A 27859-nucleotide genomic window follows, 5' to 3' on the forward strand; every position below is an offset into this window, starting at 1 on the left:
AATTCACTAGTGCATTCATTCATTCCTTTCTCACGTATTTACTGGGCATCTGTACCGCAAAGGCAGACACAGCATCGACCTGTGCCTCAGGGTCCCCGTGCTCCCAAGGGAACACAGGCATGGCAGGAGGTAAATGCACGCACAGTGCAGCCCACGCCGGAAGGCAGCTGTCTGCCACAAATAGGACCTCAAAATGGAAGCGGTCAGCTCTGCAAGTGAGGCCCTTTCCTCCCCAAACATCCCCTACCAGCTTTTTCCATGTCCCTCTCTCTGCCTTCAGACCTGCACAGGTGCCTCATCTAACCTTAACTCATGCTGTCCGTGGCTCTCTGTACTCGTGCCCGCCCTCTAGTAAGATCTCTGATGGTAGGATTCCTGTCTTAGCCCCCATGGCATCCATTTATTGGTTCTCTGTGGGAGTTCTAGAATCACCTCGTTAGAGCACTTGCTTCGTGAAGGGAGCGGAACACCTGAAATTTCTGCCTCAGCCTCCCCGTGGTGAAGGGGAGAGAGAGAAGCTGCCACCCTGAACCTTTCCTCGAGTTCTGATCAGGATCAGTTTGTGTGGCCTTCAGAGCTTTTCAGGTCAGGGGAAATCGATGCGCTTAGCGCGCGTCACACAGACCCCATGCAGAAACTCACTCGCTTGCCCCAAAGTGAGCGTTTCTTTAGGCGGGCCATTGGGATCGCACATGTTTTAGGAATGATGAAAGGCCACGCAGAATTGTTAGCACTGCTGGCCTGAGATAGATGAGGTGAGCAGACCCCTCGGTAATAGCCGTTTCTGATACCTTCCTCACTTATCCAGGTGAAGTCTGTAAGTCTGTCTCACAAGAAAACTTCCAGTGAGCCTCCCTGTCTTACCACCCTGCTTATGACAAATGGAAGTTAGAACACAGTTTGCATGACTTAAGTGCACAGTACATAGGTCTTTCTGGGTGGTTGTTTTTTAAAATATATATAACATGTTTAATGAAGTAAATTCATATGCCATATAATGCCCCATTGAAAGCCTACAGTTCAGAAAAGAACGTCCCGCTTCGTGGTTTCCGCCATGTCCACGGAGTTAGGCGGCCGTCGTCACACTTAGTTCAGAGCATCTTCATCACCCGACCCCTGTCTGCCTCCGCCGAGGCGTCTGCCGATCTACTCGCTGTCCCTGTGGGCTCGTCCAGTCTGGACTTACTGTGTAAATGGGGTAAAACAACATGTGGACCTGGCAGTTGGCTTGTTTCGTGTAGGATAATGCTTTCAAGGCTCATCAGTATTGTGACCTGGATCCGCCTTCCACTCCTTCTCGCGGCTGAATAATGGTCCACCCTGTGTGTCTGCCACATCGTATTTATCCTTGGAGGGACATTTGGTTTCTTTCCACTTGGGGGCACTTGGGAATATGGTGGCCGTGAACTCTCCTATCCAGGTGTTCATGCGCAGTAAGTTCTGTGCCTCGGAGCGGAACTGCCCATCCCACGGTGACTGCGTAGCTTTCTGGGGAACTTCCAGACTGTTTCCCAAAGCTGCTGCGCCATTTCAGTCTTTGCGGGGAGTTCTTGGGGAAGCATGCTTGGGTTGTACAAATAGACTGGAAACCGCAGACAAAATGTGGGTAAAAGTGGAGCCCCCTGAGCTCCGACTTAACTTCTGTTCTCTTTCCTGCACAGTTTTCAGGGGAGAACGCAGAGCGCTTAAAGAAGACATACGGCAAGTTTTGCGGGCAGCACAACCAGTCTGTGAGCTACTTTAAAGACATTTACACCAAGGATAAGCGGTTCCAGGCGTTCGTGAAGGTACGGGTGGGAGCCCTGGAACCCCGCACCGCGGTCCGGGGCACGGGCGCGGTCAGGGACAGGGACGGAGCGGCCCTCGCGTAGCTCCTGATGGCCCGTCTGTCCTTTGCAGAAGAAGATGAGCAGCGCCGTGGTGAGGAGGCTGGGCATCCCGGAGTGCATATTGCTGGTGACCCAGCGGATCACCAAATACCCAGTTTTGCTCCAGAGAATACTGCAGTGTACCAAAGGTGAGCCTCCCTCCTCGCCCGGTCGTGGCCGCCCGCGGCTGGTTCCCGTCTGTCCGGCAGCGCAAGAGGCCCCGGGGAAGAGCTCCCTCAGGCTCCCGCAGGTCTATGAGAGAGCCTGTGTTTTGCCTTAAAAACCTTAAAAACCTTCACTTTTCTGAAGTGAAAATTTGAAGTGCTTTGTCCCCAGATGACAGGTTTCTCTCTCCCAGCGAACCTGCTCTTAGGCAGTTCCGTTGAAAGTGAAGTAAAACAAAGAAGTTAAAAACTTGCTGCTCCTCTCCCTCCCTGAAATCGCGGGTCCTCCTGCTTCGGGACGTGGCGTGGAATGGCGTGTTGTGTCTGTCAGTGAAAACATCTCTCTTTATTTAGAATGAACTTTATGACAGGGATTGGCATGTGACCTTTGCTATGTTGGTCCCGCTCTGTCCGACGCGCTACCAGCCTGCGCCCGGAGGGAAAATGGTGGTGTGGAGCGAGGAAGTAGGTGTCCCCCTCCTTGTCAGAGAGGATCCATTAAAACAGGACTATTCCTTCCTTCCAAGACAATGACGTGGAGCAGGAGGATCTGGCTCAGTCCCTGAGCCTGTTGAAGGACGTGATTGGAGCCGTGGACAGCAAAGTGGCAAGTTACGAAAAGAAAGTGCGTCTCAATGAGATTTATACGAAGACAGACAGCAAGTCGATCATGCGGATGAAGAGCGGCCAGATGTTTGCCAAGGAGGATCTGAAGCGGAAGAAGCTTGTGCGGGACGGGGGTGTGTTTCTGAAGAGCGCCACGGGGAGGTTGAAAGGTGAGGCTCACTCTTTGAGTCTTCGGGCCCACGGGAGGAGAGCAGAGTTCAGAGGTTTCTGTTAGAAATCCACCGCCAGGGGGCGCCGGGGTGGCTCAGTGGGTTAAAGCCTCTGCCTTCAGCTCAGGTCATGGTCTCAGAGTCTTGGGATCGAGCCCCGCTTCTGCTCGGCAGGGAGCCTGCTTCTCTCTCTCTCTCTCTCTCTCTCTCCCTCTCTCTCTCTGCCTCTCTGCCTACTTGTGATCTCTGTCTGTCAAATAAATAAAATCTTAAAAAAAAAAAAAATAGAAATCCACCGCCAGGTTTTTCCTAGGGAGCCGACAGCCACACGTCACAGGAGCAGCGGACCTTTAATTGTTTTTAATTTTGTATCAGAAAGGATGAGGTTGAGACAAATTACGAGGTCATAAAATCCTCCAATAAGATAATAAGAGAATAGTGCAAGTAGGAAAAATGGGGAAAAAAAATTTTTTTTAAAGCAAAGCAAGGTGGCCCCGAGGGCTTGCAGGTGGCAGCAGCCCCCAAGAGTAGAGGGCAGAGGAGGAGCTGGTGTGTGGGTCTGCGTGTTGCAGTGTGGCCCTCGTGTTGAGAATCAGGAGCGGGAGACCATAAGGACAGGCCCAGGAGCAGTGGCATCCAAAGAGGAACAAGAAAAAAACTCGTGCCAGCCTGGAAAATGAAAGAACGGTTGCGAAGGAGCACGTTGCCACTAGCAGAGAGCGGCTGGCCCTGCCCTGGAAGCCAGTGACCGGCTCCTGTGTCTCGAGTCAGTCGGTGGCGGTCGTGTCCTGCAGCCCAGGTCAGCGGCTCAGGGAGCCCCAGGACGGAGGGAGAGGGCGGCGCACAGAGAGGCTCGGGAGGGGTGAGATAGCAGAGGGGAAAGCAGATCAGTTGTGGTCTGCAGCCACTTAGCACTGACCCCCCTTACCGTGGCCGTCGTGAGGAGTGTGGCCTAGGCCTCGAATGCTCATGTTTTCCCTCAAGCTCATAGGAAGACACACCTGCCTCCCGAACTTCATGTTCTCTGGGCACCGTTGTTGTAAACCTCCTGGTGTTAAGTCTCTTGTGGTGAGACACTCATTATATATTGTGAAGGTCATAAAGCAGTTTAAAAAGGAAAAAAAAGCCAAGTGTAAGATTCCTGCAAGAACGCAGGCTATTAAGGAAAGCATATTCCCCTACAGAAATGGGCAACACTTTGGGGGTTGGGGTCTCTGGGAACAGTTGCAAGAAGGGGAAGCCCCATCAGATAGCGTTCAGAGTCCGAGATTAAAAACACATCACTTGTTCTGAAGAGAGACGGTAGAGGACTTTCCAGCTCCTAAGACCTCCTTTTCTAGAGTAAACGTATGCTTCATTCATACCAACGAGATAGATTATTAAACTTGATGATATTCATCTCTTTTTTTTCTCTAAGCACAAAATCATAAAAGATACTAATTTTCCATTTAGTTTTAATTTTTTCTTTTAAAGGTTGAGCTACTTCAAGTTTAAGGAAGTAACTGTGAGGTGTGTTAAATATAAATCTTTTCATTGAACCTGTACTGGCTAGGCCTGTGCCACAGCTCGGACTTCCCCAGCAGCCCTGAGCACACCCGCCCCGGCCCCCGCGAGCTGCACGGTTGAGGCAGGTCGGCCCCGAGCCGTCAGCCCCGCTGACAGAAAAGCAAGGCTGGGGGTGAAATCTGGGCCTTCTCTCTCGGCCATCGTGGGTCAGGAATACTGCAGGCGGCTGCCGTCAGCCACTACCCTGGAGTCTTAGCTCGCCTTTCACCGTGCTTGGAGCAAACAGTATAGACATCCCAGGCCTCCTAGGTGAACGAAGCTGACCGTGCCTAGAAGTTGGGCTCTGAATGAAGAGGCCGGCGAAGAGGTACTGGCCCCACAGTCTGCGGGTGCTGGAACCAAGGGCCGCACTAAGCACTGGGGGAGGCAGTGGGGACTGGCACTGAGTTAGTCCCGAAGGCTGAAGGGCAGGCGCCCCCGGCTCTCAGGCAGCAGAGATCGTGGCAGGGAGGGCTGGGGCCGTGGGCAAAGAGCGGCTTCGTCCAGATGGAGACACGGACAGCCGACGCTGCGGCTCGGGGTGGGCAAAGAATGGGTTCCAGACAGAGGGTTTTCAGCAGGGAAGGGATACATTAGCTTGCTTTCTAGCACGATAGTGGAGGCGGCGAGGGAGCCACCAGAGCCGGGAGAGGCTGGTGACAGGGACAGCAGCGCCCCTGCTGCAGGGTGTGGTCTGGCGAGTGCACTGGGCCTGAGGTGCCGGAGGGCATGGAAAGGAAGGGAAGGAGCCCTTCCTGCTTCCAGCAGATGTGGCTCTCTGCACCACAGTGAACTTGAACTAGGTGATCCCTGAGGCTCCCTCCCTCCTTCCAGCCCCAGATGCTGGGAGAAGCCTGAATCGAGACAATTCCCCCCTCCCCCCCACCCCCGCGTTGGGACCGGCCTCTAGGCAGCCGGACCCTTGGGAAGCACCTGCTTCCTCTTGCAAGGCCCTGAGTTTCTTGGAGCAGCCACTGCGTGGAGCCAGTGCTTGGTTCTTTCCTGGGCACATACGTCCTCGTTCCCAAAGTAACAGGGAATGGATTCCAGCTGTGGGCATGCAGCTGTGGTCAGCCAGTGGCAGCAGGAAGGCTCTCCGGCCTGAAGGCCTCCAGTGGGGATGGGGTGGGTGGCGAGCTCGTGCCAGGAACAGCCAGGCCTGCGCTGGGCACCCACCGAGAGGGACGGGCTTGTTTTTCTCTGACCCACTGACGCTGATCCCAGAAGCCTCCGCATCCAACGAAGTGGAAACTTGTGTTTTGGAACTTCTTTTTTTCCTTTTGGGCAGACACCCAAATTATTTAAAAGTAAACTTTAAGAAACGTGTCAAAACTAATAGCAGCCCACGGAATCATCGTCGGCAGCCTGGTTGGTCTAGGCTAAAACCGTACTTCCCGAGGAACCCGCTGTCCTCGCTTCTGCTCTCTTCGTAGCCGTGCGTGAAGTACACAGAGGGGCTTCCCGCTGTGGCAGACGCAGAGAGAAGGCCAGAAGGGGCCTGGCCCCCTGGGAGGGGGCTGCATAAGTCAGCTCCGCTCTTTCCCCAGGGACTTGTAGGGGGAAGGTGGCACAGAGGGGCCAGCCTCTCAGCTCTCTGGAGATGCCGGACTTTGTCTTTGAAGGCGCACTGGAAAATGCCATTTCGTGTTCTCTGACAGAGCGAGAGTTTGTGGCATTTTCTGGATTACTAGATCCAAGTAGAGATCTCACTTTGGCTTTTCTTTGAGTTGAGAGCAAGAGCAGCCGCGTCTATGGTAGAGAGCCATTGCGGCTGGCTAGGATCTCTTAGAGCCGGGGGCCGAGCCTTCGTGTTCCCAGGTACCTGTGAAATGAGAGGGCACTGCGGAGCCGTTCTGTCCTGTGGGTGTGGGGGGAGTCTGCCTCCCATTAGACTGAGGTATTTCTTTAGTTAACATATAATGTATTATTCGTTTCAGGGGTACAGGTCTGTGAATCATCAGTCTTAGACAATTCACAGCACTCACCATAGCACATGCCCTCCCCAGTGTCCGTCACCAGCCACCCCTCCCTCCCACGCGCCTCCCCTCCAGCGACGCTCAGTTTGTTTGCTGAGATTAATGGTCTCTTATGATCCGTCTCCCTCTCTGCTTTCATCTTGTTTCATTTTTCCCTCTCTTTCCCCTATGATCCTGTCTTGTTTCTAAAATTCCTCATATCAGAGAGATCATGTGATAATTGTCTTTCTCTGATTGACTTCTTTCACTTAGCATAATACCCTCTAGTTCCATGCACATCCTTGCCCATGGCAGGATTTCAGGGGTGGGGTTGATGGCTGTGTAATACTCCATTGTATATATACACCACGCCTTCTTTATCCTTTCGCCTTAGACTGAGGGATTTCTTACATCACCTCTTGGCAGCTCTCCGGTCCACTCTTCACGCCTCTCCAGTATTGGGATCGGAAGTCGAGAAGTATTGTGACCTGAGTATTTGGTGGAATGTGTTGCTATTTACTATTTCTTAAAATCCTTCCCAGTTTTATTCTTGAAAGTATTTTGTTCTGCGAGTCTCGCCTTATGGGATGCATCTTCCCAGAACAGAGTTCGCAGGCTTTGTCAAGATAAGGCTTTGGTGATAACTACCATTTAAAAATGCCTCTGAAAATCTAAGGACCCGATGTAGCTTGCGCAGAACAGTAAATCCATCTCCGTGGAAGAGTGCAGAGCACTCTCCCGTCCTGATTGGCTCTGTGGGCTGGATTGCTGAGTTGGCCTCTAACTTGCTTCCCTGTTAAGTAATCCTTGTCCATTCTCTCCTTCCCCCCTTGACAGAGGTTCAAGCAGTTCTGCTTACCGACATTTTAGTGTTCCTTCAAGAGAAAGACCAGAAATACGTCTTTGCATCATTGGTAAGCTGAACTGTCGGTCTCTTCCGTTTAGAATGAATATTTGAAATAGCCCGCATGGGGGGTCCGAACCCTGGATTCCTGCCGTCTCACCCTCTCCACGTTACTTTGCTCAGGACAGAGTCCTCTGAGTCATTCCTCAGATACTCTTGCAACTTTCCACCCCACCCCCACCAAAAATAGCATTATTTTTCTGTTCTCTCACAGTCCCTTCGAGAACCTTAGACATTTGATCTAAAGAGATCTGTCCCTAGAGTATTTCTTGCACCTGATGCCCCATGAATCATGCTAATTGCTAATGTTGCCAGCCAGAGTCACAGAGGAACCTAGAAGGATTCCTCGTGTAGGAACCATGTCTGGAAACTCTGTGGATACAAATTACCATTTGTTTTCTGGAAATCTTTTTCTGCTTGATGAAATGTAGGTGAGATAACGAGATACTTCTCTTCGTTTTCAATCTACCCCAGTTTGTTAAACCATAAGCCTTTTTTCCAGTCTTACTGAGCAGTAACTGACCTGTATCACCATCTAAGCTGTAAGATTGATGGTTCGATTTACGTATTATTAAATGATCAGAGTAAGTTCAGCTCAGAGTCACCATCTGATACAGACACAATATAAAGAAAAGAAAGAAGTGAAAATAGTTGTTTGAAGAACCCTGAGAATTTATTTGTTCCCTCAACACCTTCCCTGTGCACCGTACAGCATTCAGCCATAGTCTGCCTGTTCACGTCACATCCCTAGAGCTGCTGTATTTCAGAGCTTGTGCCCTTTGACGACCCCCATCTCATTCCCCTCCCTACACCTCCGCATCTGGTAACCACAAGTCTGGTCTCTTTTTCTGTGAGTTTGGTGTGGGGTTTTCTTCGCTTTCGTTTTTGTATTTGTAGGTGCCACACGCAAGCGAGATCATACATCTGGTCTTCCCTTAGGTCAGAGCTGTTCTTGAGAGTTAGAATACAGTGGGCCTTTCTTACGCTGACCCTCTCCCCTTTCTCCAGGACCAGAAATCCACTGTGATCTCTTTAAAGAAGCTGATTGTCAGGGAAGTGGCCCACGAGGAGAAAGGTTTATTCCTCATCAGCATGGGGATGAAGGACCCCGAGATGGTGGAGGTGCACGCCGGCTCCAAGGAGGAGCGGAACAGCTGGATCCACATCATTCAGGACACGATCAACACCCTGTAAGGACACGCCACGGCCCGTCCCAGCCCCTGCGACTTTGTCCCAGAGAGGGCGGTGAGCAGAGTCCCGGGCCTCGTGGGGGCTGTTGGTTCATTTCCTTTTGTTTTGGTGTTAGGAACAGAGACGAAGATGAAGGAATTCCTAGCGAGAACGAGGAAGAGAAGAGGCTGCAGGACACCAAAGCCCGAGAGCTGAAAGGTGAGGCCATCAGGGCGTCCGGGACCTTGTCTGTGCCGCCCGCGGCCCCACAGCTGTCCCGGCAGGCCCTTCCAAACAGGAGCTTTTTTTTTTTTTTTAAGGTATTTATTTATTTATTTATTTGACAGAGAGAGAGAGAGAGAGAGAGAGAGAGAGAGATCACAAGTAGGCAGAGAGGCAGGCAGGGAGAGAGGGGGAAGCAGGCTCCCTGCAGAGCAGAGAGCCCGATGCGGGGCTCGATCCCAGGACCCCGAGATCATGACCTGGGCTGAAGGCAGAGGCTTAGCCCGCTGGGCCACCCAGGCACTCCATGGCTTTTAACGAAAGAGTAACCCAGGCTGAGCCAACACGGATCCCAGGTCCCATAAAACAGCCGTCAGAGGGTGTTGGACCCTGGATGGAGGGGATATTGATTCTGTTTTCTCACTTTCTGTGTTCTTGGACCCTGGTGACATCTTTGTACTTCATCACAGGAGAATTTGCTAAAACTCACGGTCATATTCGAGATTCAGACAGAGAGAAGGGTACTTGAGGAGAATTTTCCGTTTAGTCTCTTTTGATCACTGACCCTGCCACTGCACTGCATGAATTATGACGTGGTTCTTGGAGACGTGCTCACTGATTATGCTCGACCTCTGTTGATCGAGTCCCTGCTCTTCCCGATGGTCTCGTCAGGACTGTCTCTGCAAGACATGTGTGCCAGTCCCCACTGTGCAGATGAGAAAGCTGAGGCCCACAGAGGCCACACAGTCCAAGGTCACATACGTGGAACCGGGCAGAGGACTCTCCTCCCTGCCTGCTAAACAGCAGGGCGAGGGCTCCCCCTCTTTGCCAGCGCTTACCAAATGTTCCGAAATAAGGACTGTGCTTCGGGTAGAAATAAGGCCCAGAGTCAAATTCATGGAAGCACCCGAGGAGTGTGGTTAGTCCTTCAAGCTGGACAAAGCAGTGACAGTGTTTGGGAGGTGGGGGACCGGGAGGCAGATTTAGGCTGAAGCCAGATTTACACCTGATTGATTGGCCCATGATGAGCATGGCAGGGATGGAAACTTCCTTTTCACGGGCATGAAGCCCCCGGCCAGGTATACTGCTAAGTGCTGGGGGCGCAGAGATTCCTAAAGCAGCGTCCGTGCTGTCGGGGAGCCCCTGTTAGCAGGGGAAACAGAAATGACATGACGAGACTGCGGGCACGTGTAAAGGACGCGGGACCTAATCATGCCTGTGGAGCCGATGCACGAGCCCAGCCTGAAGCAGTCCCTTGCACCAGACGAGAGCAGCGGTTAGGGGAAGTGTGAAAGAGGACTTGAGTGTGCGCAGCGTCTGGGGGGCAGGTCAGGGCCAGGAGGTGGAATTTAGCTGCAAAAGCACCAGGGTTTGAAGGGCAACAAGGGGATGATACAATTTGTGGAGCAGAACTTCAACTGAAATTGTCTTTGTTGGCATTGAAGCCAGGGGGCAAATTGCTTGAGGGAGTGGGGAAGCCGCTGGGAGTGGAAAGCCCGGCTGGGTGGCTCAGGGGAGAGGCGTGGCGGGCGCAGGATGGAGCAGGGAGACAGAAGCCCTCCCTGGTCCTCCGCCGGCCCGGCGGGAGGCTGAAGGGGATGTTGGAGGCTGAGGAAGGGTTCACACACCGAGGGAGGACGGGGACAGCAAGAATGGAGGAAAGGGCTTTCTGACAAGCCAAGGACGAGGCGTCTGTAGAGCCAGCCATAGGCCAGCGGGACTCTCGATCTGGCGCTCAGAAAGGCAGGCAGGACGCAGGCTGCTCTGCGTGAGTTCCAGCACCGGAAAGTCCCCGAAGCCCGGAGAGGGCTTATCCCCGGAAAGACTTGTGTGCGGTGCAGGAGGCCAGCCAGGATGGAGCGGAGAGGAAGCCCAGGTGTCGGTCCATCGCGGTCCATCGTGGGGGTGCAGAGGAGGGGCGCCTGGGGGGCTCAGTCCAATAAGCGTCCAATTCTTGATTTCAGCTCAGGTCATGATCAAGTCTCGTTTCCGGGGTCCTGCTCTGCACACAGATTCCTGTTCCTCTCCCTCTACCCCTCTCCCTGCTCATGCACTGTCCAGATAGACAGATAGTTGGATAAAATCTTAAAAAAAAAAAAAACAAAAAAAAAGGAACCATCCATGCTGGAGAAGATGGAACACGGGCCTCACTGGATCAGTAATGATGCAGATGCAGGAAAGAGTGGGTTGAGAAGTAAACAGGAGGTAGGGGAGTGGAAACGGTATGCAGGTTGGTTATGTCAAATTCTGGTTTTGTCTAGAAAGGCGCTGGATGGGAGGTGTCCTTGCGAAGGGGGCACTGGGGGGGAGCTGCGCTCTCTGTTGTCCCACCAATGACCACAAGGGGGCACTCGTGTCCCGGCCATCTCTCCGCGTCACCAGACCTTTTCTCCATCCTCCCTGCAGAGCAACTCCAGCAGAAGGACCAGCAGATCCTCCTCCTCCTGGAAGAGAAGGAGATGATTTTCCGAGACATGACCGAGTGCAGCACCCCCTTGCCGGAGGATTGCTCCCCAACGCACAGCTCTCGGACCCTCTTCCGCTCCAACACAGAAGAGGCTCTCAAAGGAGGACCTTTAATGAAAAGTGCAATAAATGAGGGTAATTGCCCCTCTTAATCTCTTCCCAAAGTGCCTCATGCACCAACATTACCTACCAGATTTTACTTTCCATTGTAAAATAAAGTACAGATACAGAAAACAATCCAAGACAGGTATTTTGTTTAGTAGATTATCATCAGGGGAACACCTTGTAACCGCCACCCAGGTCCAGAAATAGAACATGGCCAGACCCCAAAGTCCTTCCACACGGTCTGTCCCCGTCAAAGCTCCCTCCCTGCTTCTGAGAAGGAACAGGTGCTGTGACTTCCACGTTTGCATACCGATCGATGGCTAAAGGCCTGTTTGTAGACACGATGGTCTTGCTTGTTTTTCATCAATCTTTCAGATTCCTAACTTCCAGGCCTCTCCACCGGCCCTTTCTCCTCCACATAATTTATCTTTGAGGCATCGGAGCTTTTTGACCTAGAGGGTCTCTCAGAGTCTAGCTCTTACTCAGGCCAGTGTTCTCTTCTGTCCGGGACTTCCTTCAGATCCACAGCCTGATGGAGAGGTTTTATCGCTCAGGCTTGATCCCCAGGGTAAGCTGTGTCCTTGTGGTGCTGGGCTCCGTTACCAGAGGCACGAGGTAGCTAGCTGTCTCCTTTGTGGCATGCAGGAGAAGGAAGATAAAACGATAAACACTGGATTTTTTTTCCCCTTTATTTACCAATTACCAGGATAGTGAACTGATCTGGGGTCACCCTCTGAAGGTGACCCGTACGTTTTAGATGTTATTACAGACTCACCAATTTAAACCTGTCTGACGGTTTCCAAGTCGCTACAGTGATGGTCCGTACTAAACACTGGGAATGTTCGCGATTTGCCAACCAGTGCGTCTTCGTTTGGCTTCCAGGTGCTTCCGATGGGACCCCAGGAGTCTCTGAGAGCGTCAGTGCTCTTTAGTTTATCAAGATGTTCTAGACTCACCTTGTTTTCTGCCCCAGATCTAGGTCCTTTCTCTAAGGAACTCTTGTTTTTTAAGACCACAATCCTGGCAGTAGGCCCGGTCGCTGCTGCTGGAGTTTTCATTGCGCTTGTCATTTTGGAGGTCTGAGGCTCCTCCTTCAGCAGCTGTCCTGGGAAGGGCCCGTGAGAACACCACACCCTGGGTCCTGGCGCGGGTAGTAATCTGTACCATGGAGAGCGCGCAAGTCCGCTCTGCGGGATAGGAGATGCTCGGTTCACATCTTCTTCCCTCGGGTGTCTTGGTTGCTCTTAAATAACGTTCTTGCTTTTTCTCCTGGCATAAAGCAGCTGTCCGTGTGCGATCGTAATCTCCGTTCTCCCCTTGTAAGTCCCGTGCTTTCCGCCTAGGCGCCCTGAGAGCTATTTTCTCAAATTCAGGTACTTTGACCAGCATACGCCTTCTGTTGGGGTTGTTCTGGGTCGATGTTCTCAGGCTCACAGTCTTCCAATTTCAGAAAAGTATTCTTAAATTACAGCTTTTAGTGTTTTTCCTCTGCCCTTGTTTCGATTCTCTTCTCCAAGAACTCCCGTTGTCCACATGCCGGACCCCCGCTGTCCTCTGCACGTGTTGCTCTCTTCACGCTTTGTGTTCCCTTCATCTTTTTCATACTCAAGTATTCTTCCTCCCACCTTCTGGTAAGTCATTTTCTGTTGGGTTGGTTTTGCTCTTGTGATCTAGTTTTCCTCTCTCAAATGATCATTTCTCTTTGTTTCCACTTCTTGGTGTCTGTGTTTCCCGATTCTGCCCTGGGTTCCTCCATGGCTGTGTCCGCTCCTGGCAGTAAGTAGCCCGTCCACTTCATGGACACGTGTCCCTGAGATGCTATTAGCCCACGCGGGGAGTCATGCCCCTTGTTCTTCCCTCGCTTGCCTTCTCCTTAGCATTGTGTGGGATTTGACTTGGATGTTTCCCAGTTGCTTGTTTTTTTGTTTTTTTAAGATTTTATTTATTTATTTGACAGAGATCACAAGTAGGCGGAGAGGCAGGCAGAGAGGAGGAAGCAGGCTCCCTGCTGAGCAGAGAGCCCAATGCGGGGCTCGATCTCAGAACCCTGGGATCATGACCAGAGCCAAAGGCAGAGGCTTAACCCACTGAGCCACCCAGGCGCCCCCCACCCCACAGTTGCTCATTTTTACGTGAAATAAGCTTCCTCAGTTTTTTGGTGTAGATATCTTTTCTCACTTCACAGGACTCTTGATTGTTTCCGTGGAGTGTGTTTGTTGTTTTTGTTTTTGTTTTTTTAATACAATGGCTTCGTCTACTTGATTCCCTGCCTCTGTTTCCCTCCTTCATTCCATCTGGACCTCCTCTCTGGCTTCTCTCCAGCTCAAGCTTTATTCCACTCTTAGCACTTTTTCCTTGCTGGGGGACCCAGCTCTAGAAAAGAGGCCTCGCTGGTCAGATCTGAGAATTCCGGCCCTTGACTTCTCTGGTCCCTTGAACTCACTGTACCAGGGGGAAGAACCCTGCCAGCTTTAGGGCTGCTCTCAGGTTGGCCCATCTTACTTCTAGGGAATTCTTTCTGGCCACTTTGGGTATGACTCTAGAAGGCCATGCCCCTTAATTCCTTTGTCTTCCTCATGCCCTTTCGAATTTCCTAGACCCTGTGTAAATAAGGCCGAAGGCTTTGTCGGTAAATTCCCAGTAGAATCCAGCTACAACACATACCCTGAGCTGAGACCTTTCTCTGAGCAAAGGAAGTCCCTAGTCACTCTGGAATTGTCTGATCGTGCTTCCTGTATATCTTGTGTAATACCATGAGATTTTGTAAGTAGAAGATGAAATGTAACTTGAGCACGTTTCCTTTTTTCCAGTGGAGATCCTTCAAGGTTTGGTGAGTGGAAGCCTCGGCGGCACGCTGGGGCCAGCGGTCAGTAGCCCTATTGAGCAGGAAGGCCTGGTGGGTCCTGTCTCCTTGCCCCGGAGAGCAGAGACCTTTGGAGGATTTGACAGCCATCAGATGAACGCTTCAAAAGGTAAATGATTTACGGGCGCCTGGCTGGCTTCGTCCATAGATCGTGTGACTCTTGATCTCAAGGTCAAGAGTTCAAGGCCCACGGCGGGCCCTAGGGCTTACTTTAAAAAACAAAAAACAAAAACAGTAAATGATTTAGAACCCATACTCCTGTAGGTGATCCCCGACTATCTCGTACAACCAAAAATGAAATCCTGTTCCGGTAGCTGCCTCTCCCCTGTCCCAGTCAGTAGACGTTTCACTGAAAGCTCACTGAGTAGCTTGCTGCTAAAACACTCAAGAACCTCTCGCAGGGTCACATTTATTTTTAGTAAATGAAAAACAATTTCCTGGGACCTCAGCTAAGTTGTGACCAAAGGAGTAATGATACTCGTTTTTCCTTTCTGCTTCTGATTCTTCTGTGGCCCTAAAATTCTTAATTATCACTTAGCTGCCCCCAGGTGACTTTCCCCTTTTTGGCATTAATAAGATATGGGAATACCATATCCCTCAGCTACAGATATTGTATTTTTTTCTTGGCTAATCTGTTTCACAACTTTAAAAAAAAAAAAAATAATCTGCTTCTCTCAGGAGGTGAGAAGGAAGAGGGAGAGGACGGCCAGGATCTGAGGAGAACCGAGTCGGACAGCGGTCTGAAAAAGGTAGTTTTCTAAAAGCTCTACATGCGTAATCTTCGCAGTTAGCCCCCTTGGATCTTGTTTTGGATCTGACGTGCTGTCATTTCCTACTTCAGGAGGAAAGCACATTTTGAAACAAACCCTGCAATTAGCGAGTCCCGTGTTCCTGGCCGTTCGGCCCCTCGGGCTCAGAGCCTCGTGCTCCGCTCCTCGCCGCCCGCGGCCCGAGCGGCAGGAGCTCCGGGTCAGCGGCCCGCACCGGCCTGCCCTCTCGAGGGGCTTCAGCGAAGTCCGGCCTCAAACCTTCGTTACCCTGCAGCGGGAAGCTGCGGTGGAAAGGAACGAAAATGGGAAGCCCAAGCATAATCGAGACACATACTGAACATTATTTTTGCCTCAGGATCTTTTTTTTTAATGCATGTTTTTGTTTTATAGGGTGGAAATGCTAACCTGGTATTTACGCTTAAAAGAAACAGTGAGGTAAGGGCATTATGAGCTATGTCTAAGAAGAGGATTTTGTCATAATTGCTAGGCTGGGAATGGTCGTCTGTGTTTTGCTGTAAGGAACAAGCTGACTCCTGGCTTCCGTGTGTGCACTTAGTGGTGGGGTCGCCACTGCCCTTACCTTGCTGTTTGCCTGAGCCCCGGGCATCGTCCCGGAAGCGCGCCAGACCGAGGCCTACGAACACGGCCTCGGCTTCTCCGTCCTCGAGAAGCCGGCCTCTGGCTTTCTGGGAACGCGCGCTGCCACGCTGCTTGCCTGGCCCCGGAAGCCACAGGTGTGGACCGTGGCACCTCACCCTGTGGGTCACTGCGTGGTCATTTCCTGTCCTGCCAGGACTCGAGTTGTGTTTTCTTCTCCGAGCTCTGCCCTTCACTCACTGTCTGTCCCTCTTGTTGGAGAGCGGACTCTGGGGGCGTCTCCCTCTCCTTCCTCGCTTCAGGTCTGCTGACCCTGTCGGCCGCTCGCGTTCCCACTCGGGTCCCCGCTCCTTGCTCCACCAGCACACCCGTCCCCAGGCGCCACCCTCTGCAGACTGGCGTGACTCAGGGCGTGCTCGGAGTGTGCGGCCTTCAGACGTGACGTGACGCGACGCTGGGCTTGTGGGGCGGCCCTGTAAGGGTGCTCGTGTGTTTCTTTTTGCTTTTAACATAGTATCATAAGGCCCTGAGCAGATTTGTTTTAAAATTTTAAATTAAAGGGAACTTTTTCCCCTTGTCCCCCCCAAGACGCAGGAGGTATTTCCCGTGGGTTGGCGTGGCAGTGTAAACACTGGCCCCTCAGTGTTTGCCTTAAACCAGATCCACTTACTCTCACACAGACCGTTGCTCTGTCTGCTGCTTGAATGAAATTTCACCCGCGTTTTTCTGTTCGGTGACTCCCCCCCCCCCCCCCCGTATTTTGGGACAAGGGTCAGATAAGAAAGTACCGGACCAGGGCTTTTCAGGCATTCCAGGGCGGGTAACACCGCGGATGCCCAGCCACAGTCCGCTGGTCTTTGGTGACCTCTTTTATTAAGAAGAAACTGAAGAGAGGGTAAAAAGTGTGTTTTCAAAAGAGCTAAGCTTAATAATTAAGTTTTTGGTGTTTGGTTCTAAGTACAGTTGATCCTTGAATAACATGGGTTTGAACTCCCGGATCCACTTCTAATATGCAAGATTTTTTAATAAATAGAGTGCAGTCCTATAAATGTGTTTTCCTTATGATCGTTTTTAGTAACATTAGTAACATTCTCTTCTCCAGCCTACTTTGATAAGAACAGCCTATAGTACATATACCATATAAAGGTATGTGTTAATGGACTGTGTTATGGGTAAGACTTCAGGGCAACAGTATAGGCTATTTGTAAACTTTCTGGAGAGTCAGCAATTATAAGCAGGTTTTCCGCCGTGCAAGGATTCGGTGCTGCAAGTCCAGCGTTGTTCAGGGGTCAGCTGTGTCATAAAAGGAACATGTTCAGAAACAACCAAAAAAAAAAAAAAATGAGTAAAATAAGTCCACCCCCAAGAAATAGGTATAGTTAAATGCTGGGTGTTTATATTTCCATCCTTTTCTTCTGCACAACGTATATTTATGTGTCTAAGTCTGTGTGCGTGTGAATTGTACAGAAATAGCTTTAACGTATCATTCACAGCTGTACCCCCTGCAGCTTCGTGTCCTTTTTTTCTCTTAACGCGTTAGAAGCACCTCCCCAGCACCCGCATGCAGAAGCCTGTGCTGTGAGGGCTGCGTGGTGCTCTGTGGCTGCCGTGGTTTTACTTCCCCTGCAGTTTTGCAGGGGACTTGATGCACCAAGAACAGCTCCGTGCGGTGTATGGCACGTGCCCCTTCCCGCCGCACAAGACCGTTCTTGCTTTCCCTGGCATTGGGAACGATCCGTTTTTAACTGCTGTTTTGTTGGTTTCATAAGTGCATGTGGTAGCTTACTTTCCATCTCTTTCCATCTTTTGAAAAAAGGTAAATTTTTCATAGGTCATAGAATTGGCCACTTGTATTTCTTCCTTTGCGAATTGCTGTTTGGTGTTGCCTTTTTTCTTCCTAGGACACTCGTTTCTCATTGGACCACGGGAGCCTTTTCTTTAAGTGAAGGGGTTTTTCTTTTGGCTTTCTGTTCAAAGTGTGTCTGCATTTTATATTTTAATTTTACATTTCACACAGGGGCCATGAAGGCGCACTGTGGTTGCTTGCCTTGTTTCTTCGAAAAGCCTTCTCTGTTTCATAATCAGAAGAGACGGTCTTGTGTTTTCTTACCGCTCTCTTATGGTTCTTTTTTTTTACACTTAACATTTTAATCTGTTTGAATAGGTTTTGTGTGAGCCAGGATCCCAACTTAGTTTTTCCCAAAGAGTTAGCCCATTTTCTCAGAACAATTTGTCGAATATTCTTTCCTTCCCCGTCGATTTAGGAACACTCCTTATATACTGAATTCTTGTGATTTGCTCTGGGCTTTCTGTCCCATTACACGTCGTTTTTGCTCCATTTTAGAGAGCTGGAACCTTATCACATCCTGGCTGCATGCTGATGGCCCCCCTGCACCGTTGTCCCGTTTGCTTGACCTTGTTTTGGGTCTCTGGGCCATCCGTACCCGCTTACTCTCTCTGGTGCTTTCAGTCCGGAAATACTCCGTTCAGACGCGGCCCCTTGCTGTGGGTTGGGGGTTGGCTCATGACGCACCGCGGGGTGGTGGGTTGGGAGACTCCGTCCTGAGGGCTCTTTCCGTTGCTTCCTTTCGCAGCAGGTCGTCCAGAGTGTCGTTCACCTCCACGAGCTCCTCAGCGCGCTGCAGGTATGGGCCTCTCTCTCTCCCCTCCCTCCCTCCCTCGTGTCCAGAGAAGCTGCAAGGGTAGTGTTGGCCGGGATCTTTGAGGTGTAGGGGCAGCTCGTGGGTAAATGGGGCCCTCGGTGGAGACGGGCTGTCATGATGAGAAAGGGTACAAGGTGCAGCGCTTTGTCTTTGGCCTTGGAAGGTAGAACTGATGAATGACTGGTGAACGGACCTGGGAGATTACATGAATAGGTGCTGCAGCCTTGGGGCAAAGCCTGAAGTGCTGCCTGGTTGGGTGCTTTGTTTAGCGTGATTGTGAGTTTCCATCTCTGTGCAGTTTGTGGGGAGGGAAGTCCTCCCCCAAGTAACTGCTACTTAGCACTTTCTGGGAATTAGCCTCAAACTGTGCCCACTTCCTTTCTCGGAGCTGTACCAGATCCAATTCCTACTTCCTCCCACCTCCAGGGCACACACAGCCCCCACCCCGGGCAGTGTCAGCAGCATGTGACCAAGTGTAAGGAGGCTCTGGGTCCCCACACAGTTGACATTACTTTGGGCTCAGTTGGGGGGGTGGGGGGAGTTCCTGACTCCAAGGTTGGAGCGGAGCCCTGGAGCGGACGCGCCCGCACGCGGAGGGCCGGGGGCCGGACCGGTCGCAGCTCCCTCCGCCGCGTGTCCCCCGCAGGGCGTGGTGCTGCAGCAGGACAGCTACATCGAGGACCAGAAGCTGCTGCTGGCCGAGCGCGCGCTCACCCGGAGCTCGTCGCGCCCCAGCTCGCTGGTGGAGCAGGAGAAGCAGCGCAGCCTGGAGAAGCAGCGCCAGGACCTGGCGAACCTGCAGAAGCAGCAGGCGCAGCACCTGGAGGAGAAGCGGCGGCGCGAGCGCGAGTGGGAGGCGCGGGAGCGGGCGCTGCAGGAGCGCGAGGCGCGGCTGGCGCAGCGCGAGCAGGACGTGCGGCGCGGCCAGCAGGAGCTGGAGCGCGAGCGCGACGAGCTGCAGCTCCGCAAGGGCGCCTACCAGTGCGACCTGGAGAGGCTGCGCGCCGCGCAGAGGCAGCTGGAGCGGGAGCAGGAGCAGCTGCGGCGCGACGCCGAGCGGCTCAGCCAGAGGCAGGCGGAGCACGACGCCCAGCAGGTGCGGCGCCCGCGGGGAGGCCCGGCGGGGAGGGCGGAGTGCGGGGCGCGGAACCCCGGGAGGAGGGGGAGCACGCAGGCCCGGCTGTGCGCCTCACTCGGCGGCTGCTCCCGCGGGAAGCCCCTCGGGGATGAGCTTCGGTCGGGGGCGTCCCGTCCGCGCACCCGTGGCCGACCCGCCTGACGGCGGAGGCTCGTCCAGTGCTGCCGTGGGGGTGGGGGCCGACGTGCCCCCGGGAGAGGAGGTTCAGGCAGCCTGTCCCAGGGGCGCGGCGCAGGGTCTCAGGGAGCCGCCGGCGGGTGGAGTCCAGCCGCATCCCTGTAACGGTGCAGGGCCGTGTAGGGGGCGGCACCGGAGCTGGGTTTCACCTCCGGCTCCCCACCCCCCTCGAACGGGACAGGCTCCCCCACGCCCTCAGCCCTGCAGTAATTCTGTAGGGAAGTCAGTCTTCACCCAAGCAGCCCTTTTCTCCAGGGAGTGGGGGTTCCTTTCTGCGCTGCCTCCTCCAGGCGCTATGAATCCTCCGGTGTGCGGGCATGCGGTACCTGAAGGACCGCAGTAGTGGGTCAGAGGGGATGTCTGCAGCACCGTCCCCGGTTCCACGTGGGGGCTAGGCAGAAGTCCTGGATCCTTCTGTGGCAGGGGCCCGTGGCATCCAAGGAAATGGGTACACGTCAGGCTGACTGCCTCCCCCACAGCTGACCTCAGCCAGCGTGCAGGGAGCGGACCCTAGGGCTGCCACCGGCCCCTGACTCAGAAACTCTGGTTTTGACCACGCGCAGGTTTCACATCAGCACAGCAAGCTGCTGCGGATCCCGTCCTTCCTTCCGAATCCGGAGGAGCCCCCCTTGCCGCCTGTACCTTCCATAGCCAAATCGGGATCCCTGGACTCCGAACTCTCAGTGTCCCCAAAAAGAAACAGCATCTCTCGGACACACAAAGATAAGGGGCCTTTTCACATACTGAGTTCCACCAGCCAGCCAAACAGAGGCCCAGAGGGTCAGGGCCAGACCCCCGCGCCCGCCTCCGCCTCCACCCGCCTGTTTGGGTTAGCGAAGCCGAAGGAGAAGAAGGAGAAGAAAAAGAAGAACAAAGGCAGCCGCTCTCAGCCCGGTGGTGAGTGACACACGTCAGGTCTCCCCACCGCCACGTGGCTCCTGGGTCCCGAAGCGGGGGGGCAGGGTTCGACGGAGGGGCCCATTCGGCTGTGTCAGAGTTGCACCGCCGTCCCCCCCGAGCCCACGTCCCTGCCTGCGGAGGGCGGCCCGGGCTCCCGGCAAGAACGCTGGCTCAGCGGGCATCTCGGACCCCCTCTGTGCACACGGGTGCCAAGGGGAGAGCGCAGGTCTCGGTTTGGGGGCGTCTCTTACCCAGCGTGGGGGCTGAAACTCACTGCAGTGAAGACCGAAGTCTTCCCCGCTTTTCTGTAGGCCTAGTCCGGTCAGCAGTAGAGCTAGTACGTGGGGAGCATTGCCCCAGGTCTGGTTAACCCTGCGGGTGGCCGTGTAACGTAGCTGACGCCAAGACCAGCGAACGTGGCTGCCCGCACCGAGCTCGTGATCAAATCCCAGTCACCAAGGCTCCCAGCGTGTGCCGCCCTTTCCCCAAGTCCTCCCTCGGTTCCTTCTCGTCAGGATTGCTCCCTCCTGTCTCTGAGGGAGATCAACGAGAAGTTTCTGTCTCGGGGCCTGTTTGTTTGTGAATAGGAAGTCCACTGCTTTGTCAAGTTGAAGGGTCCCGTGAACCAGCGAAGGGTGTCAGAGGACCTCGCGCTCCTAACCCAGTCCGGGAGCCCCGGTGGGCGGGAGGGGGGGTGACTGCCCACCAGGCCAGCATGTGCTCCCTCCTGCAAGACTCGGGCCGAGGGGGTAGGGGAGGGAGTTCAACCAAGAGCAGTTTTTTCTGAAGTTTCCTCCTTGCTTTCCCCTTTCCCAGATGGCCCTATGTCAGAAGTGCCCACAGAGGGTGAAGAGATCTTCTGCTGACCCTGCCCTCTGCCATGGCCACCGCCTCCTGCCCTGGCCCGTGGTCACCAGCCCCACCTCTCCTCCTGGTCCCGGGTGTGGTCTCTTACCTTGGACACAGAGCTGCCCCACGTCCCGGACCAGAGGGACAATGATCTCGAAGGTCAGGGTGGGGCAGGAGACCCGGGCTCAGCGGCTGCCTGTGGCTCACGCCGACAGTAGACGGCCCCAGAAGTCCAGGCGATGGTTTCAGACACGTCAGGAGTCTCTAAAGGCTGAAAGAAGTGTGGAACTAAGGTCTGAAATTCTACCTTTTGAGGGACACAAGCAACAGGCAAACGGCAGATAGTTTGGACTTGGTCTGTGTACATAGTTACCCTTCTGCACATACACGTGGGGTGCGCCAGAATTAGGCGCCATCTGTAGCGGAGACCTGGCCAGCTTGGCACAGGAGGTGCCACCCGGCCCTGCTCCAGGAGCACGCGGGCACTCGCCTCGTACCCGCCTAGTCGTCCGGGTGATCCTGTCACCCTGCCCCGTGCACACCTCCTCCCTTTCTGCATGTTTCATTTTAGAAGGGATGGCACACGTCTGAAAACCGGTGAGAGAAGGGGTGATGTGGTTAAGAAGCATGTAGATAGATAGATACATATATATGTGCATGTGGGTGTACATATATACATGATCTATACCACCTTCATTTTGGTGTTTGTCATTTAAAAAGAAAATCTGTAATTTTAACATGAAATCCAAAGAAATTATAGTCTGGCTTTCCAGGATGTTGCCCGCATCCTCTGGGCATAGATGAAGTAGAGAAAAGTCTCCACGTCCTTACTCCTGCATGGTGACACTTTTTGGTTGTCACTGACCCACAGCCTCCTTAATACCATCCCGCGGGCAGCGGCTGCTGCGGCAGCAAGGTTGTCCCCACCCCTGCACTAGGACAGTGGCCCGCGTCGGTTCAGGGGAAGGCGTTCGGTCCCTCTGTCGTCGTCGTCCTGTTTAGAGCAGCTCAGCCCGAGCGGGCGCTGGCCCCGCTGTGGCTGGGAAACGTGCTGGTCCTGTAGCGGGAGGCCAGGGCAGAATTGGATTTCTGGAAGCGTTGCTCCAATCTCAAGGTCTGGTGGTTACTGTACTCCGCCCCCTCGAAGGTGTGTCCCGGACGCGGCCTGGTTTCCCTTCTGTCCCCCGCGCTGGCCGGGATCCCCGATTGCTGGAGGCTCGCAGCCAGTGCTAGAGCAGGGCGGTGCCCGGAGGTCCTCGAAGCCCCCGTCTCCCTGCTGGACTCCATCCTGCCCGCGCGGGGAGACCCTGGAAAAGTCTGTGCTTTCAGTGTGCCCTTCCCTGCCTGCTTTTTGCCTCTCAGGAGCCTGGGTCTTTGAACATACTTCTTAAAAAAACAAAAATCTGTAACTTGGTGCTTGTTGATGAATTGCAAGCTGGCCTTGCAGATGGAGATATTTATCTTTCAGTTTATTTGAAAGAGGTCTGGTTTAAAACTGTTAGCTTAGACTTATTTATTGCGTGTGTGTGTGTGTGTGTGTGTGTGTGTGGTAAGGGTGAACACACCAGCCCAACGGTTCCCGCCGTCTGGTCGATGCAGAACGTGAACAGCGCTGCTCGCTCCTCCGCGTCTGTCCAAGTGCCTCGAGGGCCCAAAGGAAAGTTAAAGGTTGGGGAAGGGGAGTCCAGGTCCTTCCCTCTTCTCACCCCCCACCTCCTCCTTGGATCCAGGGAGGTCTTCTCCCTTGCCTGAGTCAAGAAGCTTGTGCCCCGTGAGTTACATTCACCCGTTGGTGTCTGAGAACTCTCTTAGCCGGCAGAAGCAGACGGAAGAACAAAGCCAGCTAAGCTCACCCGCCTCTGAACCGCGCTGTACCCCTGCCACACCCCGAGCCGCGAAAACATGGGTCACGTCCTGGCCTTGGTCCACCCGCTCCGAGCCACAGCCACGCCGGCCACGGTTCTCCTCGAAGCACGTGGCGCGCCGGGTCTGTCCCCCTCTGGGGCTCGCCGTGGGCCGCCGGAGGGAACGGCACCGGGGCGGGAAGCCTGCGCCCTCCCTCCTCGGTGTCACCTAGGCCAGGCCCCGGCGTTCCCTGAGCTCGCACGCGCTGCCGCCGCGACGGGCCCTCCCGCCCGCGCCACTGACGCGCTGTGGCCCCGAGTTTCTGGCCCCGCTGCCCAAGCTTGACGGCGGCTCCAGAGCGTCTCTTACCCCAACCAGCTCTGAGGTGGGGCTGCTCTGCGGGTGGTGGTGACGGTGGTGGTGACGGTAGCGGCTCGGCCGGCGCCACCCGCCAATCACTGAGCTCGCGGCTTCGGGGTAGACCCGTGCAGAAGCGGATTTGGGGGGGAGCCGCCCGCGCCCGGGCCACCTGCCCGCCTTCACCGGAAGCCCGGTCGGCGGCGCAGAGGGACAGCGGCTTCCCCAGAGCCGCGCTGTCACAGGTCTTTCTCGTCCCCCCGGAAACTGAACTCCGGGACCTCCGCTGCCGGGCTTGTTGCTGCTTGGGCTTGGCACCTCGAGAACCATCTGGTTCCGGAGTCTGAGGTCCCGTCTGGGCTCTTGTCTTGTGAGAAACGGGTCTTCTGCCCGGGGGACTCGAAGGCCGTTCCCTGTTGTGTCCTCCAGGGAGCAAATGCCTGACGCCAGCCAGAGCTCCCAGGTTTCCGGGGTCTAGTGAAGTTCCTGGAGGGAGGCTCGCTTCTGTCTCAAAAATTCTATCATCTCAGAAGTTGTCACCCCAGCCGGGTGACATGCACTTTAAATGCTCTCGTCTGTTGGCTTCTTTTCGGGGACAATCCGCTGTGTGAACTTTTCTTGTTTGATAACAGAGGGTTAAAAACATGCAAATTGCCATGATTTCGTCTTTGCCAACATTCCATTCTCTACCCCCACGAGAGCAATCTGTGGGGAAGAAATCCTTAGCAAGATTTGTTTTGGTTTTTTGTTTTTTTTGAAAAGGTACGAATCTTACCTTTCTCCCTCTTAAGTCTCAGGGTAGCACCACTGACGTCGTCAGTGAGAACATTCTCTTGCTGAGCCCCTAGGAGCTAGCAGGAAGCACCAATTTTCAAGACCCTTGGGGTTTGTTGTACCTTTCCTGGGGAGGGGGGCAGGTATGGGGGTGCAGGGGTTTAGTAAGGTAGACTCTGCCTTAAGCGAGGGGCAGAACCATACCTTAGAGGCCAGGACTTGATCCAGAAGTTGGGGGTTCGCGTTGGTGGTATAGTGGTTAGCATGGCTGCCTTTCAGAAGTTGGGGGTTCACAGAAGTACTTAATATTTCATTGCTGGGTCTCTAAGGCTTCTCCACTGCCAGTTCTCTCTCCCCGAGGATAGGGGCGTTTGCCCCAAGGAGGGCGCGGAGGGGGCTGAGTCCACTCCAGTGCCGATGGGTGACGGGTTGTGCCAGGCCAGCCGAGCCCTGGAGGGTGTTGGAGACACTGTTCTGGTGATGGGCCTCTGGCCACACACACGTGGCTTGGAGGGGCCCCCAGAGGGGATCCGCGGCCGTGGCCTGGGGAAGCCCGGAACCAGCCCTGTAGCTTCGACGGCAGTGGTTGAGTGACACGTGTGCCTCGCGCCCGCCTTCCGGCCGGACCCACACGGGCCGGTGGCGCTGGGGCCCCGCGAGCTCGCCGACACGCAGAGACGAGGGGAGGGCCAGGAGTTCGTTGTGGTTTGCGTCTTTTTTCTCCCAACATCGCCTAACATTCCTAGTTAACCAGAGCTCTGGGATCTACTGCCTGCTGGCCAGGTTGTAAAGTGGAAAGTATTTTAATGCTGCCATAAAAGTAAAATCAAAACAAAAACAGAAAAAAGGAAGGGAAGGACAAAGGCTTCTTTCCTTGTACTCCTCTAATTTAATTTGTCAGAAGATCGACAGGCCTTGAATGAATTCTCCATCTCGCTAAGGCTGGAAGCCGGGCAAACCCAGCCGGCGAACGGCCTCCGGCCCCAGACCACGCCACCTGCTCTGCACACCCCGCTGAGCCCGGCCTGTGCCGGGGCCCCTCTCTGCCGCAGAGCAGAGGGTGCTGCCCCCCCCCACCCTGCCCCTTCAGCCCCGATACTTACCCAGCTTGAGCTCTCCAGCCTTCCGCAGCCACCCACCAGGGGCCCGTCCGGTCAGCTTGCCCATGGTCATGGTTCAGCCTGTGGTTTCCTGTGTTCTTACCCGCTGCGGGCGTGCGAGACGCCCGGACCTGCAGGAGGGCGAGTACCGTACACCTTATACCTCTGCTTTTGTGGTTTTCAACTGCTAGACAAACATTTCTGTGCTAGATTCTTTTAAATAAAAAGGGGTTAAGACCCAGATGCTGTATATTAATTTGTAATTATGTATAAAGTAAAGCAGTTTTAAACTGTAAAAAAAAAATTTTTTTTTTCAGTGTGTTTTCTGGGATTTTGCCACAACATACTGGCATTGTATTTTATTTATCTTCCTGTCTAGTTACTGGCTTCGGACTCTACTTGTAAAGTCCCCTCCACCCTTTCAAAAAATAAATGTCCTCTAAGTCTCAACTGTTGCCTTGTCGTGTTCTATCCCCGTGGGGTGCCTGGAGAGCGTCTCAGAATAGTCTGGGCTCCCGATAAAGGGGCATCCCCCACTCCAGTAAGAGCCCCCTCCCCAAAGAGAACTTCTGTTTCTAATGTCCCTCTGGGAACAGGAGTCAGGAAGAGTCTGTAAACACTCAGCAGCTCCTCGGAGACATTTTCCTGGGGCCCAGATGCAAACCAGGGGGCTGGGGGGGATGCGGCACGGGGCTGGCCAGCCTGAAGTCATGGGATCTGTGCCTGGAATCAAAACTATTTCCAGTCAAATCAGTGCAGTAAAATCGCCCTTTGCCATAGATTCTACTCTGTCAAAAGAATTAATGTGAGTTTGCCTTCTTTGACAACTTTCTCCGCCCCATATGACCCCCCAGGAAGGGGACTTTGGGGCACTGGCAGAGTAGGAGGACCCTAAGCTCACCCCGTTCCACAGACACGACTTCGTAACAGTCACATCAGTGCAAACAGACCAAAGACCGGTTCCACAACTAAATGTGGAAATGAGGCCAGATCCAGGAGGGGAGGAAAGGGAGAGACACCGTGGGGAGCGAAACAGATCACAGCCCTCCACGGGAGGGAGGGAACATGGCCCAGAAGGGGGGGGGGGGAGACCATCGCACCGGGGAGCCTGCACAGGGAAGACGAGTCCCCGTGACATTTTGCTTTGAAAACCAGAAGGGCTGAATTTCCCAAGTTCTTAGAACCAGTGGGACTTAGAACCCAGAACCCAGACCATTAACAATCAACCAGCTTGGCTCTGGGAGTCTGGACGGAGGGCAACAGGAACCTGAGTCCTCACCCTTAAAGAGACAGCAGGACAAACAGCCCAGGGAGATAGTGGTGGATCAGCATTTTGAAACCCCCCTGGGACCACAGCAGGGAGACTTATTTACTAATCTCCAAGCATATGCAGGAGGGGCAGAGACCACTGGGAGACTCTTCCAGGAACCAAGGAGCTGGCAGATGCCACTTTCCCTCCTCTGCCCCCCAGCCTCAACACACAGCCGCCTTCTGGAACCAGGGAGCTGACCTTCACCCCCCAACTTGCCGACACCCCACCCCTCTCTCCCTGCACTGCAGCAGACCCTCCCCCTCCAGCCAGGCCTGCCTCAGTCCTGGCGCTGCGGGTCCCCGCCCCCAGAAGACTGCGAGAACCCTGCCAACACTTCCCGTCCTATCCCCGCACACTTGGCCGATCCGCCCCCTCCGATCTGGCCAGCCCGGGTCCCGGTGGCTGCAGGCCCCCTCCTGCAGAGCACTGGCACACAAACCTCGCTAACACTGCACGTCCCGTCCCGCCCAGCACTCTTTGGAGATCCACACCCGCAAATACACTCTGGGTAGGCGCCCGTCCAACGCAGTGCCACGAGCGGCAGTGTGCAAGCAGCCCCGACTGGAGCCAGCACCACTCCAAAGAGACTCCTGCCCCAGGGAGAGAAAAAGGCAACCGTATACACCAGTCCTGCTGCAGCCCCAGCAGTGGGCTGGGGACAGACACCTGGTCGGACTACAGGCCCCACCCAACAACAAAGCCTCAGGGCCAACACGGGGAAAGTGCCCTATAGTTTGGTGATACTACATCTCTGGCAAACGTCTGGTCTGACTCAACTCGAGCCCAGGGCAGCACCACACTGGCCCACTAGTAGTTCAGGGACCAAACTGTGCCCTCAACAGAGCAGAGAGAGCCACTGAGGGTGACTGACTGGCGAGAAGAGGGTCAGCCACAAACGTAGGCTGCGTGCAACACACAGACCCACCACCACCGAGGGGCACCTGGGTGGCTTAGTCGGTTGAGCATCCCACTCTTGATTCAGATTCAGGTCATGATCCTGGGTTCACGAGACTGAGCCACACATCAGGCTCCAAGCTCAGCACGGAGTCTGCGTGAGATTCTCTCTCTCCCTCTCCTCCTGCCCCTCGCCCTGCTTGTGCTCTCTAAATAATAAGTAAAAAAAAAAAATTTTTTTTAAAGGCGATACCTTTGAAGCTCCCAGGTTCTGCACTCTAGGGCACTACAGGCCCTATTCTTCATAAAGCCACTAATTGCAAGAGTGGGAGACATGGGTTACTTTCCTAATACAGAAACAGGCACAGTTAGACAAAATAAAGGGACAGAGGATTATATCCCAAATGAAAGAAAAGGGCAAAAATCACATCAAGGGACCTAAATG

The 27859-nt window shown here is 54.0% G+C and overlaps 1 protein-coding gene across 9 annotated transcripts in view; it reads left to right on the plus strand.

Moving 5' to 3' along the window:
* The window catches only part of AKAP13 (A-kinase anchoring protein 13), a 322456-nt gene extending 296798 nt beyond the window's left edge, over nt 1-25658 (plus strand). For all 9 annotated transcript variants that reach the window (XM_044231511.1, XM_044231512.1, XM_044231515.1 and 6 more), the window contains 14 exons: nt 1662-1787; nt 1900-2017; nt 2560-2808; nt 7146-7222; nt 8221-8402; nt 8519-8601; nt 11011-11205; nt 13986-14147; nt 14717-14787; nt 15199-15243; nt 18000-18050; nt 18715-19164; nt 19947-20280; nt 21100-25658. In XM_044231511.1, the coding sequence (XP_044087446.1) occupies nt 1662-1787; nt 1900-2017; nt 2560-2808; nt 7146-7222; nt 8221-8402; nt 8519-8601; nt 11011-11205; nt 13986-14147; nt 14717-14787; nt 15199-15243; nt 18000-18050; nt 18715-19164; nt 19947-20280; nt 21100-21149 (2193 nt within the window). In that variant the 3' untranslated portion in view covers nt 21150-25658. The remainder of the gene's footprint in view (nt 1-1661; nt 1788-1899; nt 2018-2559; nt 2809-7145; nt 7223-8220; nt 8403-8518; nt 8602-11010; nt 11206-13985; nt 14148-14716; nt 14788-15198; nt 15244-17999; nt 18051-18714; nt 19165-19946; nt 20281-21099) is intronic.
* The last annotated feature ends 2201 nt before the right edge of the window (nt 25659-27859 follow it).

This window comes from Neovison vison, chromosome 13 (genome assembly GCF_020171115.1).
Source record: "Neovison vison isolate M4711 chromosome 13, ASM_NN_V1, whole genome shotgun sequence".
Lineage (NCBI taxonomy): Eukaryota > Metazoa > Chordata > Mammalia > Carnivora > Mustelidae > Neogale > Neogale vison.